We start from the raw sequence: 18,806 nt of genomic DNA on the forward strand, positions 1-18,806 counted from the left end.
TGCGGGGGGGGAGAAGAAGGAATTTGGAGATGATACAATTGGTTTTTGCGTCCCTCGGCTTGCGAAGGCCAAAAAAACAGCTTAGGAGCACCCTTCTGATCACCAGCCAATGACCTCTGCTGAAAGCTGCGTGTATATGGCCATCCGGGTGAGGACTGGATCAGGCTCCGATGTGATACCTGCCATAGTCGGGCAGCCTGCTAACATTGACTGTGTGGACATAAAAAATAAGGAGCACTCAGAGAACATGATTGGCAGCTGTAGAATTGTAGCCCCTGCAAATCTGGGGAGGGAGGAAACTGTACAACCGCAAAAAATAGACAAACGTCAATAAGCTGTTAGCCTGCGATATGTTAAATATGGATCCAAAGTCTGCCACGGCTCAGTGTCCGAAATACTGTATCAATATACTGAAAAATGCTAAGCTTGTCATGTTGAGTGCCTACTGCGGAGATTCTGTCTGGTGTGGCTGTGCATTTTAAAACCTAATTTAGCAGATTAATGGCCTCACAGCTTGGCTCTCTCCGTGTCCCATGATGCACACGGCAGGTGTTTGCTATTTTACAAATTGTTCTCTTCAGTGAGAGCGGTTTGCCGCAAAGATGAGCTGGGCGCTGCTCACAGCTAGTGAACTGCAGCGGACATTCCAAGACGCTGTTCTTGCTGCCCCACGAGAGATGTATTAGCTGCCTGGGTCCCCAGTGGGAGATGTGGCCCGGCAAAGCTGAGGAATGGAATGCAACTGAAGTGTATGCAAGACGGTGAACGGGAAAAGGCTGATAGGCCCAACAAGCCCCCACCCCAAGGCCCGGCTTCCATTCCTCCTTTCCTGAAGGCAAGGAGTTATGCTAAGAGACAGGTATAAAAGAAAGACTTGTATTTATATAGCGTCTTTCATGACCTCAGGACGTTGCAAAGCACTTTACAGCCAATGAAGTGCGATCACTGTTTTAATGTAGGAAACGCGGCAGCTAAATTGCACACAGCAAGCTCCCACAAACAGCAATGTGATAGTGACCAGATAAAGTTGGTTGAGGGATAAATATTGGCCAGGACACCGGGGAAAACTCCCCTGCTCTTCTTCGAGATAGTACCATGGGATTTTTTACATCCACATAGACGGCAGACGGAGCCTTGATTTAACGTCTCATCTGGACGACAACACCTCCGACAGTGCAGCATTCCTCAGTACTGTACTGGAATGTCAGCCTGGATTACGGACTCAAGTCTCTGGAGTGGGGCTTGAACCCATGGCCTTCTTACTCAGAGGCGAGAGTGCTACCCACTGAGACATGGCTGACACTTCTTTGCTGCTCCTGCCCACTCAGTTTTCCAATTCTTCATATATAACACAAGTGTATTTCAAGTGGAGCCACACCAGGAGAGATCAGCCGAAGGTTCTCCCTGAATGGTGTTTAGCCTGCTGGCTCCTTTTGTAATCAGCAACGTGACTGTCCTATTCTGCTTTAGTCTCTGTATACAGAATATTGCACCCATCACAGAGAGTTACGGGCTTAGATTCAGCACTAAAGGGAAGTATCTCTCGAGCAGCACAAGCACGTGTGACCCTCTTTCACACTAGTCAGCTATAATCGTGTCATCACAGTGGGGGTATAGAGATTTTTCCTATTGCTTTCTGTCTCAAGCTCTCTGTCTCTCCCCTCAACCTTTCTATCACCCTCCTCACTCTGTGTTCCCTCATTTTTATCTTCATCTCTCTGTCTGTGTCTCTCTCCCTCTCTTTCTTTCTCACTTTCATTCTGTCTCTTTTTCTCTCACTGTTTCTATCTCTCTCCACAAATTTTTCAGTGTTTCCCTCTCTTTCTCCTCCCCCTCAATTTTTCTCTCGCACCTTCTTATACACATAGACACAGGGCGGTGAAGAGGTGCATCACAAGATTAATGATATTAAGTTATCTTTGTCAAGACATATTATCTGTTCAAAGTCAGATTTTACTAACTACATGTGTAGAAACACAACACAATGACAAGTACTTTTACACAGTTGCTGATCTTTTAACAAATTTCCTGGGAGTGAGTTACAGCCTGGAATGTAATCGAGAGGTTTGGATGGGTTAAAAATAGAATAATGGATGCCCGGGAGTGAGATACTGGCTAGAATCCAATGTAGGTGTCAGGCCTGGCTCAGTGGCTAGCACTCTTGCTTCTGAGGCAGAAGGTTGTGGGTTCAAGCCCCACTCCAGAGATTTGAGCACAAAATTCAGGCTGACACCAATGCTGCACTGTCGGAGGTGCTGTCTTTCAGATGAGATGTTAAACTGAGGACCTCTCTACCCTCTCAGATGGATATAAAAGATCCCGTGGCACTATTTGAAGAAGATCAGGAGTGTTATCGCAGTGTCCACGTCAAGATTGATCCCTCAACCAATATCAGTGAAACAGATTACATGGTAATGTATGATGTGGAGATGCCGGTGATGGACTGGGGTGGACAAATGTAAGGAGTCTTACAACACCAGGTTATAGTCCAACAGTTTTATTTGAAATCACAAGCTTTCGGAGGCTTCCTCCTTCGTCAGGTGAGTCACCTGACGAAGGAGGAAGCCTCCGAAAGCTTGTGATTTCAAATAAAACTGTTGGACTATAACCTGGTGTTGTAAGACTCCTTACAATGGTAATGTATCTCATTGCTGTTTGTGGGACCTTGCTGTGTGCAAATAGGCTGCTGTGTTTCCCTACATTCCAACACTGACTACACTTCAGAAATACTTTCATTGGCTCTTAAGTGCTTTGGGACATCTGGAGGTTTGTGAAAGATGCTATATAAATGCAAGCTCTTTCAATGAAAGGGCTTGCATTGTTCTTATATAAAGAATAATAGATGTCCTGGAGTGAAGTACAGGGTTGTTTTTAATCAATGAGGTTCTATTCCAACAGACAAGCAAACTCTCTCTCTTGTATTTAAAAACCTTCTGATAATCGGGCACTGCACAGGGTCTTGTAACTATCAATCAGGCCTCACTGGAGCCCAGCAGGAGTGCAGGTTCCTTGTGATCAATTGCTGCCGCCTCTGCTGCGTTCAGATGGAGTGTGTTACTGAAGGACTCATTCCATCAGTCTGATCATCATCATCACTGCAGAGGAGGTCTGTCTCTTTCTTATTGCCAGTGTTCTCCCCCTTTGCTCCTATCCCTCCTGATGGTTGTGGTATTATATCCATCAGTGCCAGGCATAGATTGGTGCCTTGCTCAAGAGGTCATTCTTCATGTGGGAGCCTGGACAGTGAGTGTTAGCGAGCTGTTCAACCGCAATGTCATCAAATTCAGCCCTTCCCAGCGGGATAGCAATTGGGAGCTGCCATCCTGGCTGATTTCATTTTAAAATCCCTACCCTTACCCATTCTGGCCTATTGTAGTGCCTGTAAGAGGCGGACAGGGCCTCGGTTTAACGCCTCATCCTAAAGAAGGAGCAAGCGCGCATCTGGATTAACTGCATTGCTGTTCCCAAATCTGCACCCCCCCCCACCCTGCCATGTCCATTCTCGCTGCACTTGAATGTGTCTGATTCCCTGGCCAGGGTCACTCAGTGTTCAAAGGGCTGTGTAATGTGCTTTGATTCTGCTCTGTCTGAGCTGGGATCTCTCAGGCACTGAAGAGGCTGGTTATAAATAGTTCAGTCTCAATGCAATGGCCCTCTGCAGAATCACAAATTACAATGGACCTGACGCCTCTGTTGCCTTTCAACAAGCTTCAGATTCAAAAGGCAGCTCCCCGCAGCCCATCCCCCATCCTACGTCGTTATGCTGTTTTCCCATTACACCCTGCTCATTACCACTCAGTTGCAGTGGACCAAGCTATTACCAGTCATTTTTATATCATATTAATAATTAATCTTCTTGCGCTTCAACTCATAAATGTTTTTTAACCTTGACTAAGTGCAGTCCATCTGAATTTATTTACTCTTTCCAGACATTCCCCCCCTCCTCCTCCTCCTCCTCCTCCTCCTGAAAGGCATGACAGTATTATTAGAGTTTTTTGAGGGTGTAACTAGCAGGGTAGATAAGGGGGAACCAGTGGATGTAGTATATTTGGATTTTCAAAAGGCATTCAATAAGCTGCCACACAAGAGGTTGTTGCACAAGATAAGGGCTCATGGGATTGGGCGTAATATATTAGCGTGGATTGAGGATTGAGGATTGGTTAACGGACAGAAAAGAGAGTAGGAATAAACGGGTGATTTTCAGGTTGGCAGGTTGTAACTAGTGGGGTGCCACAAAGATCAGTGCTTGGGCCTCAGCTGTTTACAATATATATCAATGACTTAGATCAGGGGACCGAGTATAATGTATCCAAGTTTGCTGATGATGCAAAGCTAGGTAGGAAAGTAAGCTGTGTGGAGGATTGACAAGGTAGATGCTGAGAGGCCGTTTCTCCTGGCTGGAGACTCTAGAACTAGTGGTCACAGTCTCAAGATAGGGGTCAGCCATTTAGGACCGTGATAAGGAAAAATTTTGTCATTCAGAGGGTTGTCAATCTTTGGAATTCTCTACCCCAGAGGCCTGTGGATGCTCAGTCGTTGAGTATATTCAAGACTGAGATCAATATATTTTTGGACTTTGGGGGAATCACGGGATATGGGGATTGAGCTGAAAAGTGGAGTTGAGGTAGAAGATCAGCCATGATCTGATTGAATGGTGGAGCAGGTTCGAGGGGACGTGTGGCCAACTCCTGCTTCTATTTCTTATGTTCTTATAATTCATGCCGAGGGACAGTCCCGCTGGCACCTGTCACGCATCGTACCATTAGCGTCGGCGGGCAATTCAACTGTGGAGTGTATTGCGTCCCAAGCCTGATCATCCACTATCCGCTCGTGCGCACTTTCCAGCAGGGGAGCAATCAGGAGTTGGAGTCAGCCGTGGCTCAGTGGGTAGCACTCTCGCCTCTGAGTCAGAAGGTACTATGACCCCAGGGAGCGAGTTAATGCCCTTTAACCCTTCTGGTGAGGGGCCTATTTCCAATACGGTCAGGATGCACTTCTTCACACAAAGGGTAGTGGAAATCTGGAACTCTCTCCTCCAAATAGCTGTTGAGGCTGTGGGTCAATTGAAGATTTCAATACTGAGATTGATAGATTTTTGTTAGGTGAGGGTATGAGGGTTATGGAACCAAGACAGGTAATTGGAGTTAAGATACAGATCAGCCATGAACCAATTGAATGGCGGAACTGGCTCGAGGGGTTGAATGCTGGTTGACCTGTTGTGTATTGGCAGGTTTTCTTTCTTTTGTTCCTCTATTCCTCTTGCTCGCTATCTCTCATTTTATTTTCGGACTTCTTACTTTCTCTGACACATTCTCCTTCTGTCTCATTTTCATTTATCCTTTCTTGTTGCTCTCAAGTTTCAATTTCGATTTTGCCCTCTGCCTGTCTGTTCCAATCTCTCTCTCTTTCATTTTCTCTTTATTTGGTTCTCTCGCCGCCGCCGACCACCCCCACCCCCCTCATTTCAATCTCTAATTCCATTCAAATTCCTCTTTAAAATCAGTCAGGTGCCTCTCGGTGCTTTGCTGGAACGTCAACCCGTTCTTTTCAAAAACAGATGGAACAGTGAGCTCCCTCCCCCGCTCCTGGCTGACTAACTGCTTGCTAAAAGATCGGATTAGATGTTATTTAATTAATGCTTTTATCAGGGTGACACCTTAAACTGCCGTTGACTGAGTGCCTGACGACTTCTCAAATCAGAAATGCAAATTCGCTCAATGTAAATGGCTCTTTATTCATTTCCAACATTTGAGCTTCAAAGTTCAACCATTTATTTATTTAAAATCTGAACAAGGTTTCTAATGATTCATTTTGTGAGTCAGTGATGTGCATAACCGTGATGGAACCGAACTACTGCTGCGGGTCTCAGTCTAGAAAAAGCAGTATGCAGGCTGTCGAGGGCTGTGTGAACCTGAATCAGCCCTCAATATGTGTGGGTGTGTATGTATGTGAGTGTGAATGTGTGTATGTATGTGTGCATGTATGTATGTGAGTCTGTATGTGTGTGCATGCATGTGTGTGTGAGTATATGTATGTATGTGTGTGAGCGTACGTGTGTGCATATATATCTGAGTGTAGGTATGTGTGAGTGGGTGCATATATGTGAATGTATGTGCATGTGAGTGTATGTATGTAAGAGAATATGTATGCGTGAGTGTGTGTATGTGTGAATGTGTATGTGTGTATGTAAGTGTGTATATACGTGTGTGTGTATGAGTGTGTATCTCCCCCCTTTCTCTCTTTCCCTCACTCTATCTCTGCCCCACCTCTCTCTTCCTTTCTTTCTCTCTTTTCATTTCTCTCTCTCCCTTCCTCTCTCTCTCTCCCCATCTCACAGATGATTTACACTGGGTAAGTACTTAGAACAGACACAGAAGCGGTGGGGTTGCCAACCCTCTAGGATTGCCCTGGAGTCTCCAGGAATTAAAGATTAATCTCCTGGACACTGCTGTGAGCAACCTGGGAGGAAAATCATATGGGAATAAAAATATTTTTAATTTGCTTTGAACACTTTTGTTCATTATAAAAATATTGGAGGCGGGAAAAATGGCTGTTTGACTGGGCGGGGTGGTTGGAGGGGGGAGGTCATTGCGATGAATCCTCCAGGAATACATCCAACCAGAGTTGGCAACCCTAATAAGCGGTGATGCCGTATTTCCAAAGGGAAGCTGCTCCCACAGGGATCACGGTCCAGAAATCCAGCCCGAACTTTCTGTAAGCGCAGCTTCCCCACTAGGATTGCGCGATCCCTCCTGTGATTCTCTCTCCATAGCAGCACTCCCTGGTCTAATTCACCCGGCTTGTGGTAAACCCATGGAAATTGGGTCTATAAACCTAACATTCACATTAACCTGCACACATCCAATTTGTGTTTCAAAAAAATATGGAACACAGTAAATTGCCCTATTTGAAGCACGTAGCAGCTGCTGTCAGGGGCACATGTGTGACATTGGTTCACAAGTAAGATGTTAAGAGCCAATTTCTCCTCTGAGGCCAACAAGCCCAATAGTACACAACATTCTGCTATGAATGATTTCAAAAACTCATTTAAATGATAGATTGGAGCGTGCTATAAGAGGAATGATCTCCAATCTGTTGTTTATTGAGTTAATGGGTGTTTTTAAAAAAAAAATAAACCTTGCACTGATATCCAGAAGCAATCCCTTGCACAATTAGTTGGGAGATCAGAACCAGAGCCACTAAGTCAGACACCACTCTTATCTGTTTTAACCACATCACACTGCAGGTAATTCAGGCTCAATAAATCCCAGGATCAAAACACTGGAAGGGATTCACAGTCGCTGATTTCACAGCTGCACGTACACACAGTTAAGGCTGCATTCTTGTAAGAAAAGACCAAAGGGTCTGGACCGACACAATCCTTCTCGCTGGCCTTGCCACAGCATTCTAATTTACCTCTTCCCTCTACCCTCTGTTTGACACTGGCTGTAGTCAGAGACCCTCAGCTCCCCGTGCCCCCAGGCTCCCCATCAAATATCTTCATTAACCAAAAACAGAAAAAGCTGGAAACGCACAGCAGGTCAGACACTATAAGTGGAGAGAATAAACAATCAACGGCATTGGTGTGTTTCCTTCATCGGAACTGAAAAAACAAGCATGTTAAACTTTATTTGTGTAACATGAATCAAAAAATAAAAATGCTGGTAATATATCAGAAGGCTTCAAAAAGGATTGACACCCCAAATATTAACCAACTTTTTCTTTACATGGGCTGTGCATTTTGTTGTAATTTTACATTTCCAGCATTTTGGTGTCAATCATGCCTAGGGCATCATGACTAGACACTTCCTACACCAACCAACCCTGACTCCCCCCCCCTCAAGCGATGGAAGCCAGTCCAGTGGATCACATTGACCACGCGTACGTTAACTGTTAATTCGCTTACCTTCTATATGATGCGATCTCTGCCCCAGTCAAGAGCTCCTTTTGGAAGGTATGCAGAGAGAGTTGGGGGGGATTCCAATTTTTACACGATGTACCTGACCTCCAAGGGGTGCATGAGTGAAGCCCAGGGTTGACTCATCTTTCCTTTGCTTCTGCGAGAGATTGACTTGCCTTCACTCTGCACCTGCCCCCCCACTCCCCCAAACTCCCAAGAAAGCATGGCACGTGCCAGAAAGTGTGGAATTGTGTGGTGGAGAGGAAAAACACACATCCTACTGGAAAAGCACCTCGAAATCTGGAGGCTCTAATTACATGACTGTGTTTGTGAGCAGTTAGTCATTGGGCCTTACATGCGGACTCAGTAATTTGGTCCAATTACTGTTAAGTAGAAAATTGCCCTTTTGATGATTAGGGAATTTTTGATTTTTCCACGATGTCTTTAACACGACGGTAAACACTCACCAGCGTTGAACTGTAGACACCAAATTAAGGAAATTACCGGGGCTGATCCCATCAGTGAATTCCAATATTTTAAACTTCAGTGTTGTTTCTGTTGGTGCTTTTCATTCTCATTTTCAGTCGTTATTGCATTTACCTTAACAAAAGACAGGCCAATATGGAAGTAAAATATAATTAAAACAATGTGGGAAACTTGGCCTAAATACTTCTTGTGCTGATTTTTTTTTGTTTGCAACTTTGTAAATTTGGCTCGGTGTCCATCCACTCCACCACTGGAGCACTGTGGCTTCAGTGTGTCCAATCTACAGGATACATTGTGGCAATTCACCAAGGTTACTTCATCAGCACCTCCCAGCCCATGACCTCAACCACCAAGGACAACAGCAACAGAATCACACTCTTGACATTGTGGAATCTACCTCGCCCCTTCTGCTAAATGGGATACAGTTTGAGAGACCATTGGTTGCCCTCCTTTGCCTCACACAAGTCGCCAGTCTTCATGTGGTGGTCTTGACAGTGAGTGTTGGTTGACTGTTCAACTATGGAGGGCATCACAGCCGAGCGTGATTCTGTTGCTATGACATTCTTGACATTGTGGAATCAGAGGCCCATACGTTCCAACGCCAACTGAAAGCGGGTCTGTGAGGTTGTGCACAGCCCCCTCAGCTTGGAGGATCTGAGAGGCAGCTGGCAACAACTCAAAAAATAGGTACGTGCTTGCTTTTCGGGAATCAGCCAGGCTGGAGGCCTTCTGTTGTTTTTGAAAAAAAAGAGGCCAGAAGGCACCCATTACCACCACTGCAGGTCACTGAGGCCTACAGCAGTGCTCCACTTTCCTCCCCTGATCTTGGGTGCATGCCCATGCCAAGGGACAAAACAGTGCTCGGGAAGACTTCAAGGCCCTTGCTGGTAGCTTCAGCCCAGAAATACCAGCAGGGTCAGTTCCATTCAGGCAGGGTGCACTGGGTGGGGGGGTGGAGGGAGTGGGTGCTTGGACGGGGAGGGGAGGGGAGGGGGTGGCGGGGGAGGAAATTCTTTCTCTTCCGTCCCTATGAATCAGATGCATTAATACAACAGTGCAGAATTAATAAATCGCGAATGAAATTGCAAGTATTGACAGCATTGCGCGCTATACTGAAGACACCAGACCAGCTGCTGACTTCGTCTTTGGGTTCCTCCCTCCCGTTCCTGAAGAACATCAGCTAGTTCATAAATGACATACACAGCAAGGCCCCAACAAGGTTTTACTGTGATTTTATCAAGAACCAGTTACCACTACCTCATTAGTAATGTGGTGAGGTGAACCTAATCCATAACATGAAGGGTGTTCCTGACCAGACCTTGGTCTTGACCTTTCTCTCTTGCTCTCTCTTCACCTGAGCCTTCAATACATCACAGCCAAGGTCCAGTCACAGTTGTAATTTAAGTTGCTATGGTGACCACTCATAAATTTTTTATCTTGCAGGCCTTTGGCCCTCCGTTCCTTTGCTGAGTGCAGCACATGCTTGCCAAAGAGATTAGTTTCCAAAGGGAACAGCCTTTCATCTATCCTCACAAGACTTATTAAATGAACAATTTCTCAACCAGTTTCTCCCCCATCCCATTGTCTGACTCTATTATCATCTCATCCCTTCTTTTTTCTTTGCCTCATTCCTTTTAGTTCTTACTTGTACTGTTCCCCTCACAATTTTCTACCTCGCCCCTTCTGCTAAATGGGATACAGTTTGAGAGATCATTGGTTGCCCTCCTTTGCCTCACACAAGTCGCCAGTCTTCATGTGGTGGTCTTGACAGTGAGTGTTGGTTGACTGTTCAACTATGGAGGGCATCACAGCCGAGCGTGAACCTGCCTGATGAAAGGATTTTAAAAAAAATTCTCCTCACTGAGAGCTAGGAATATGGGGATTGCTAGATGAAAAAAGACCAAGGACCATCTAGTTCACCTTCTACCATCCTATAGTTGCATGATACAAGGATAATGGAGTTGTTGACTAATCATGGCTATCAATTAGTCTACAACTGACCCAGACATGAGGTGAGCAAGAACACCTGTGGTGGAGAGCTTTGGAAACCACAGGTCCAAAGTCACCTGTTCTTCCCAAACATGCTACACTCACCACAAGTCATTTCTCAAATTACTCATATTTTGGGATACAGTATATTATTCTCTGAAAGAAATCCATCTAATTTGTATTTGAATGAATCAACACTCTTCCCATCTCTCTTCCTATCTGCTCTTCTTTTTCTGTTGCTTTCTCTCTCCCTTTCTCTGTCCATCTCCCCTTCCTGTCTGCCCCTCTTTCTCTCTCTCCCTCTGTCTCTCTCTCTGTCTATATTTCTTTCTATCTGCCCTTTCTATTCCGTCTCTCTCAGTCTCTGTCCATTTCCCCCTCCTATCTACCCCTCTTTCTCTCTGTCCCAGTCTCTCTTTCTATCTACCTTTTCTATTCCGTCTCTCTCACTTTCTGTCCCTCTGCCCCTCCTGTCTTCCCCTCTTTCTCTCTGTCCCAGTCTCTGTGATAAATGTTGGATATTCAATGGCTGATTTCAGGGCTGTAATCGAACATTGTCCAAGATGAACTTATAGGTCTGACGAAAGTGAAAGCAGCTTTGATGAATCTTGTTGTGGAGATTCATTTCATTCTCCCTTGCCGATTTGCACAAAAATCAATAGGAATAATGAAAGCAGACAGCCTGGCAATCTTTGCCTATTTAAAGCAGTGATTAAAGTAAGATCGTGCCACGGCAATTCTGTTATAAACACCTTGTGTGTGAAACAATCATAAAATATTAATGCCATGTTTTATGAAAACATGCTTTCAAAGATTAAAATGTATCCTGAGGAAAACCTTTCAGTCCCTTTGAGAGTAAAATATGGAACATCTCTCATTTTCTTTCCTCCTTTCCTGAAGGGGCTGAGTTTCACTAGGCCACCTCTCCACATGTACCAACCGTCCCCTGGTACCTCACTCCACTGTCCTAGATAGTGAGTATGCATGTGTGTGCATATAATTTATATATATGTGTGTGTGTGTGTGTGTGTATACATACATATACACACACATATACATATTATACAACAACAACTTGCATTTATATAGTGCCTTTAACATAGCAAAACCTCCCAAGGCACTTCACAGGAGTGCAATCAGACAAAATTTGACAGCGAGCTAAAGAACAAGACATCAGGACAGATGACCAAACGCTTGGTCAAAGAGGCAGGTTTTAAACAGCGTCTTAAAGGAGAGAAAGAGGTGGAGAGGCAAAGAGGATTGGGGAGGGAATTCCAGAGCTGAGGTTCTAGACGGCTAAAGGTACAGCCAACAATGGTGGGGCAAAGGAAATGGGGGATGTACCAGAGGCCGGAATTGGAGAAATGCAGAGTTCCTGAAGGGTTGTAGAGCTGAAGGAGGTTACAGAGATAGGGTGGGATGAGTCCATGGAGGTACACACACAAATATACATTATATATACTGCACACAGATACTTTCCAGCAGAGGCCACTGGATTGTGATTGGGGACCGGAAGCCTGGCTGACTTTTCCCCCCTCCCTAGCCCAAGGGCACTGAAGCCAATTCTAATGCCCCTACCTGCTGCTGCTGCTGAGTTTGGCTGGATGGGTGATGACTTTACCCACCAGCTCACGGGGGTGAGGGTGGGGAGAGAAGAGGAAACTTTTATCTGCCTTCCACAGTGTTGTGTAAGCAAACATGCAATTCAATATCTTACGTGGTGTCTTCAAAAAAAAGTGTCTGACAATATCCTAAATCACACATTCATATAATCTCCAATCCACATGGGCATTTCATCCACATCTAAGCCTTGGCTCAGTGGTATCGCATTTAGCCCAAAGTCAGGAGGTTGTAGGTTCAAGTCCCACTCCAGAGACTTGAGCACAAAATATTACATGTGAAGTACAAATAGATGTAGCACAGTATGGAGTTACTAGGATCAACAGCTTTTTAAAAGGCTTTACTGACCTGAGTTCTATGAGCTACTAATCATCACTCCTTTCAGACTTGTTTTCTCACAGTGCAAAGTGTGATTACAAATTTACCTCTGAGCTACTCCTATTTCACCATCGATTAGCTCAGTCCTGTCTCTCTACATTCCCGTTTGGGTGATATGTCATTCATACAGAACAGTAAATTAATCCCAAGATGCATTTTTTTTCTCCTGCACACCCATGGAGCAAATTATTTGGCAGGAAATGCAGCACCATTAATCAACAGACAAAGAGAGAGCTGGGGAAAGAGGGAGAGGAGGAGGAAATGAGGAGAGGTGTAGGGAGAAGGAAATAGACATGCCCATAAGAAGGGAAAGGGGGATAGATAAAGGAGCGATACAGGTAGAGAGGAAACAAAACAAGAAGGGTAGAGAGAGGAGAAAGATGAAAGGGGAAGTGGGGAGGAGGGGGTGGGGGGAGCTTTGGGAGGGAGAAAGGAAGTTGAAGTACAGTGGGAGAAAGAGAAAGAAAGTTGCCTGAAGAAAAACATAGAAAAGGCAAGAGAGAAAGTGTGTGCGAGGGAGAGAGACAGAGAGAAAGCAGGATGGGAAGAAAACACAGGAAAATTGAAAGAGTTGAGAGAGATAGGATGAAAAATGGTGAGACTAAGAAAGTAACAGCAAGATAGAGGCTACATATGATTCCTGTGATTTGGTTCATGCACAGTCCCTGTGGTACACTCGGGAATAATTTGACAGGAAGGGGGAAACAAATGCCGTGTGCCTTCTTCAGCTTGAAGAAGAGTAAGTCAATAACTCTTGAGAAAGACGGAGCTCGATTTTCCCACCCACCTCTGCTCTATAAAGAGCAGGACTTCTTCACTGCACAGGACCTCCAACCAACGCTATACACCAGATACATCGACGACATTTTCTTTCTATGGACCCACGGCGAAGAATCACTAAAGAGACTACACGATAACATCAACAAGTTCCATCCCACCATCAAGCTCACCATGGACTACTCCTCAGAATCAGTTTCTTTCTTGGACACACGAATCTCCATCAAAGACGGGCACCTCAGCACCTCACTCTACCGCAAGCCCACGGACAACCTCACGATGCTCCACTTTTCCAGCTTCCACCCTAACCACGTCAAAGAGGCCATCCCCTATGGACAGGCCCTGCGAATACACAGGGTCTGCTCAGACGAGGAGGAACGGGATGGACACCTACAGACTCTGAAAGACGCCCTGGTAAGAACGGGATATGACGCTCGACTCATCGATCGACAGTTCCGACGGGCCACAGCGAAAAATCGCATAGACCTCCTCAGAAGACTAACACGGGACGCAACCAACAGAGTACCCTTCGTCGTCCAGTACTTCCCCGGAGCGGAGAAACTACGCCATGTTCTCTGCAGCCTTCAACATGTCATCAATGACGACGAACACCTCGCTATGGCCTTCCCCACACCTCCACTACTCGCCTTTAAACAGCCACCCAACCTCAAACAGACTATCGTTCGCAGCAAATTACCCAGCTTTCAGGAGAACAGCGTCCACGACACCACACAACCCTGCCACGGTAACCTCTGCAAGACATGCCAGATCATCGACACAGATACCACCATCACACGAGAGGACACCACCCACCAGGTGCATGGTTCATACTCCTGTGACTCGGCCAACGTTGTCTACCTCATACGCTGCAGGAAAGGATGCCCCGGAGCATGGTACATTGGCGAGACCATGCAGACACTGCGACAACGGATGAATGGACACCGCGCAACAATCGCCAAACAGGAGGGTTCCCTCCCAGTCGGGGAACACTTCAGCAGTCAGGGACATTCAGCCACCGATCTTCGGGTAAGCGTTCTCCAAGGCGGCCTTCGAGACACACGACAACGCAAAATCGTCGAGCAGAAATTGATAGCCAAGTTCCGCACCCATGAGGACGGCCTCAACCGGGATCTTGGGTTCATGTCACGCTACACGTTACCCCACCAGTGAACAAAAGCTATCTGTTTTTAATATAATGGGTCATTTGCTGGCTTTCTCTGCCTTCCGGATGTTTCTGCCTCTTTCTCTCTGTTTTTTTTCCTGTTTGTTTTTTTGTTGAATGTGTATTCGGGGGTTCTGTAGGTGACACCTCTCTGTCTGAACACGGTGATTGCCTTGGCAACGGGCAGTTGCAGGGGCAGTCTGTAAACACCATGTATTGTTCTATATGTATAAATGCGTAGGCTTCAAGGAGCTCCTGACATTTACCTGAGTCCATCACCGGCATCTCCACATCAGATTTACCTGAGGAAGGAGGAAGCTTCCGAAAGCTTGTAGATTTCAAATAAAAATCGTTGGACTATAACTTGGTGTTGTAAAATTGTTTACAACTATAAAGGATTGCCATTTCTCTTCAGTTTCAAGTGTCCACCTCTTGACTTGGCAATCACATCGGATCTGCGTTGCAACAAACGAGTGCAACAAGCCAATGAAAGAAAGAACTTGCATTTACATAGGCCTTTCATGACCTCAGGACCTCTCAAAGCACTTTACAGCCAATGAAGTACTTTTTGAAGTGTTAGTCACTGTTGTAATGTAGGAAAAGCGGCAGCCAATTTGCGCACAGCAGGATCCCACAAACAGCAATGTGATAATGACCAGATAATATGCTTTAGCGATGTTTTGTTGAGGGATAAATATTGGCCAGGACAGAGGGGAGAACTCCCCTGCTCTTCTTCCAATGGTGTCATGGGATCTTTCAATCAGGGTGTGATCCTTCAACCAGGGTGAGACCCTTCAATCAGAATGGAAAAGCATCTTTTCTTTTCAACGCAACGCATTAACCTATTTTTCTGTATCAGATGCTGTAGGTATATTTGCAGCTATCCACATTGACAGCAACAGTGCAGGGCCCTGTCGAAGAAAGCTATCGGCTTTGAACGGTTTAACTATGTCCAGGTAAAGAACCTTTCCGTCACTGTTCCTCCCCCGTATTTCATTATCATTTAATAATAGCTACAAAATATGAATTTTTATCTTTAAAGAGGCAATCTCAGTGTCAAATGATGACAGCAGGTGTTGGAGTCGCTTTAGAGAGATACCAATGCCATTCAGACAGACTCCAGGGAAGGAGACTCACAAATTAACACACAAGGCGCTCATTTCTAGAAATCTAATTTCTTTAGCAGAATGAATTGCTGTAATGGTGAAAAATCCCTCTGATTAATTCCTGATAAAGTGCCAATTAGAAGTAGGAACCTACGCACATTTTCAACCCACAGTGTAGTTTCATCTGTACTCGCTGATTTCTCGCTCGCTGTGCACAGGTTGAATTCATTTCTTTCTTCTCCCCACCCCATCTAATCTTCTGCCCACAGGCTGGTTCGTGTTGGCTTGCAGTTCAACGGGCCCATTATGGCAATTTTTTGTGTTTGAGCTTGTGCTGTTTCACCAAGCTGATTGAGCATGGAGGGCATTACGGCTAAGGATGAGACGTTAAACCGAGGCCCCGTCTGCCCTCTCCGGTGAATATAAAAGATCCCATAGCACTATTTCAAAGAAGAGCAGGGGAGTTTTCCCCAGTGTCCCGGCCAATATTTATCCTTCAACCAGCATCACTAAAACAAATTATCTGCTCATTTACCTCATTGCTGTTTGTGGGAACTTGCTGTGCGCAAATTGGTTGCCGCATTTTCTACATTGCAACAGTGACTACACTTTAAAACTACTTCATTGGCTGTAAAGCGCTTTGGGACTGAGGTTGTGAAAGGCACTGTATAAATGCAAGTCCTTTATTCCTTTAAGCCCAATCCTATCCTCTCACGATGCCTATTTCCCAGCAAGGTTGAGGAGCAGGAACCCTGCTGACTTTTCCCCAACCTACCCCATGGGTGCTGAAGGCAATTGTAGAACCACCGCCCCCCCCCCCCCCCCAGCATAGAGCACATCTGGGACCGTCGTCAGTTACACAGTCACTCAGAGTAAAGCTCCCTCTACAATGCCCCATCAACTGCTCCTAGGGCAGGTACAGCGCGGTTTAGATACAGAGTAAAGCTCCCTCTACACTGTCCCATGAATGTGGCTTAACCCAGTCCCAGAAGTGCTCCTGCGACTAGATCATTTTGTTCCATTTTCCACACAAGAAATCTTTATGGGCTCGTTGCATAAGACTGATAATTTAGTACCCGTCAGTGCCAAACACTAAATGGTTATCAGGCAGAGTTTAAACTTAAAGCACAAGAAGAACAAATGTTCAGAGATATGTGGAAAATACACTTGTTCAGAGTTGTATTGTTCGGAGTGACTATACAGAGTGTTACCACAAAAATTTACTTTGGTATTATCTTAGTCTTGGAAGAACATGTCAGAATCTTGTACAAAGGACAGGAGGACGGTGAGTTGAAGTTAGGACACTGGGAGCGGGTGATGGTGGTAGAAGGAAGGGACTGCAATCATTGTTGAAAAGAGAGGCTTCTGAAGTGGGGGGGGGGGCAGGGGGGCGAAGAAGCAGCATATGAAGTGGTTTTGGAAGAGTGTTCCAGAGAACAAGGACACAGTGGCTCAAAGATCGGCCTCTGAATGCAGCAGAAGTGGGGATTGAGTAGCAATCTGGAGTTGGAGAAGCAGAGGATGTGGATGTAAGGGTGAGGCAAGATTGTGGAGGGTTTTAAAAATGAGGACAAGGACTCTGCAAGTAAATACGCTGGGGGACAGGGGGCCGGTGGAGTGTGGTATGGACGGTGGTGGTGGGGGGGGGGGGGGGGGGGGAAGTTGACGAGGGTGAGGGACTTTGCGTTGGCTTCTGTAGTAACTGAATGACAGTACCAAAAAGGGCAATCAGACCGTGGAGTTAGCTGATCCTGCGGGGCTAGCGAAAGTAAAAATCTGCCAGAGTTCTCTGGAAAGTGTGAGCGTATGTGTTTGTGCATATTGTGTACATCAGGATAGGGCACTCTCATACTCACCTGGCCACTTGTCCAATCAAGAAGCAGAGAGCGCCCATGGAACCATAGCTCTGAATGACTGGAGGATACCGTGGTTCGGACCGGTGCGGTAATAACAGCGTTGGGAATGGTGTCAGGAGCCAATTAAAGGGAGGCGGCCTTTGGTCAAAAAGTGTGTACCATCGGTTTTTTTTCACTTGCCAACAAGTTGATATAAATTGTGTTGCAATGTGTTATTGAGCCATTTACAGCGATGACATGATGACAAATAAATTCTGTCTCTTCTCACATCTGTATAGAGAAATTGCCTGGCAGACACCCTTTGATAAATTTGAATCAGTTTAATGTAAGCAGCGTTACTGTGGCTGCTTGTGTCATGGAGAGAAGTGGGACAGAAATCCGGCACATTGCTGCCGCCTTCCCAAAGAGCTGCGGCTATTTTGGTGCCCATCTGATATCCTCCCTGAACATGGCACGCGTTTCCTAACACTCGCTGATCTTGGGTGGACAGGATACGACGTCAATCTGCTAACCTGGCCTCTCCCTTTAAGGCCACTGCTCCTTATTGGGTGGGGGGGGGGGTGGGGGTGCAGTAGTGGTCTAAGCAGGTACATCCAGGAGCAATTGTAGCTGCTTGGAAACTGGAGTCAATCAGAGGGCAATGAATTCCAGGCTCTAGGTCAATGACTGGCTCTCTTTGTTTTAGAACGTATGAAAATGACAGGCAGGAAAAGACCAGCTGCTACATCAAGCCTTCCCCACACTCATGGTGGCTGGAGCATCGACTAGACACTTTCTATCCCCTCTCCCGCAGCCATGTAATCTCCTGGGAGAGGCAAAAAGAACAGGAAAAAACCCAGGGCCAATAAGGGGAAAAAAATCTGGAAAATTCCTCTCTGACCCCTTTAGATGATCGAAACCAGTCCAGGAGATCACATTGACCATGCATCCGTTAACTGTTTAATCCACTTACCTTCTCTATGATGCAATCTCTGCCCAGCTAAGAACTGGTCCAGCTCCCTTATGAAGGCATGCAGAGAGTCAGCGCGCACCACACGAGCCGACAACGCACCTGTAATGCAAGTGTGATGCTTTGAAGTGTGACGTTAGGAGTGTGACGGCCATGCATTAGATTCAAGACTTTTATATATATAATTAACTATTCTCCAATCTTTCTTTCCAATGCTTTTCTTTTCTCTTGTCCTGAAGGTGCTGACTCTTGCTGGGGTACATTGGGAAGGCAGCAGCAATGTGCTGGGATTGTCCTCTGGTACCTCATCCAAATGGCCATTCTTCATGTGTTGAATAGCCTAGCGACACTCACAACCTAGACTTAACATGTGAGTCTAGGTAGTGAATATTGGCAGCCAATGCAACCCTGGCTGATTCCATCCCTTTCTATCCCAAGGGCACTGAGGCCAATTTTAGTACTTTAACAGTTGCCCTGGCTGAGTTTGGCTAACTCAACACCTTGGTCCTTCTGAGCGACCTTGCCCAGCATCACACCCAGCATTAGATTTACCCACTGAGCCACAGTGTGATGAATAAAACAG

The 18,806-nt window shown here is 45.8% G+C and overlaps 1 protein-coding gene across 3 annotated transcripts in view; it reads right to left on the reverse strand.

Moving 5' to 3' along the window:
- LOC137305613 (putative uncharacterized protein C19orf81 homolog) overlaps positions 1-18,806 on the reverse strand; it is a 158,498-nt gene that overhangs the window by 131,814 nt on the left and 7,878 nt on the right. Inside the window, exons 1-2 of one of the 3 annotated variants that reach the window (XM_067974480.1) lie at positions 18,227-18,301; positions 8,368-8,500 (exon numbers count right to left, since the gene is read on the reverse strand). In XM_067974480.1, coding sequence (XP_067830581.1) covers positions 8,368-8,419 — 52 coding nt within the window. In that variant the 5' untranslated portion in view covers positions 8,420-8,500; positions 18,227-18,301. Of the gene's footprint in view, positions 1-8,367; positions 8,501-18,226; positions 18,326-18,806 lie in introns of those variants that run through there. The other 2 variants (XM_067974477.1, XM_067974479.1) reach the window with 2 other exon arrangements.

This window comes from Heptranchias perlo, chromosome 40, assembly GCF_035084215.1.
Source record: "Heptranchias perlo isolate sHepPer1 chromosome 40, sHepPer1.hap1, whole genome shotgun sequence".
NCBI classification, from domain to species: Eukaryota; Metazoa; Chordata; class Chondrichthyes; order Hexanchiformes; family Hexanchidae; genus Heptranchias; species Heptranchias perlo.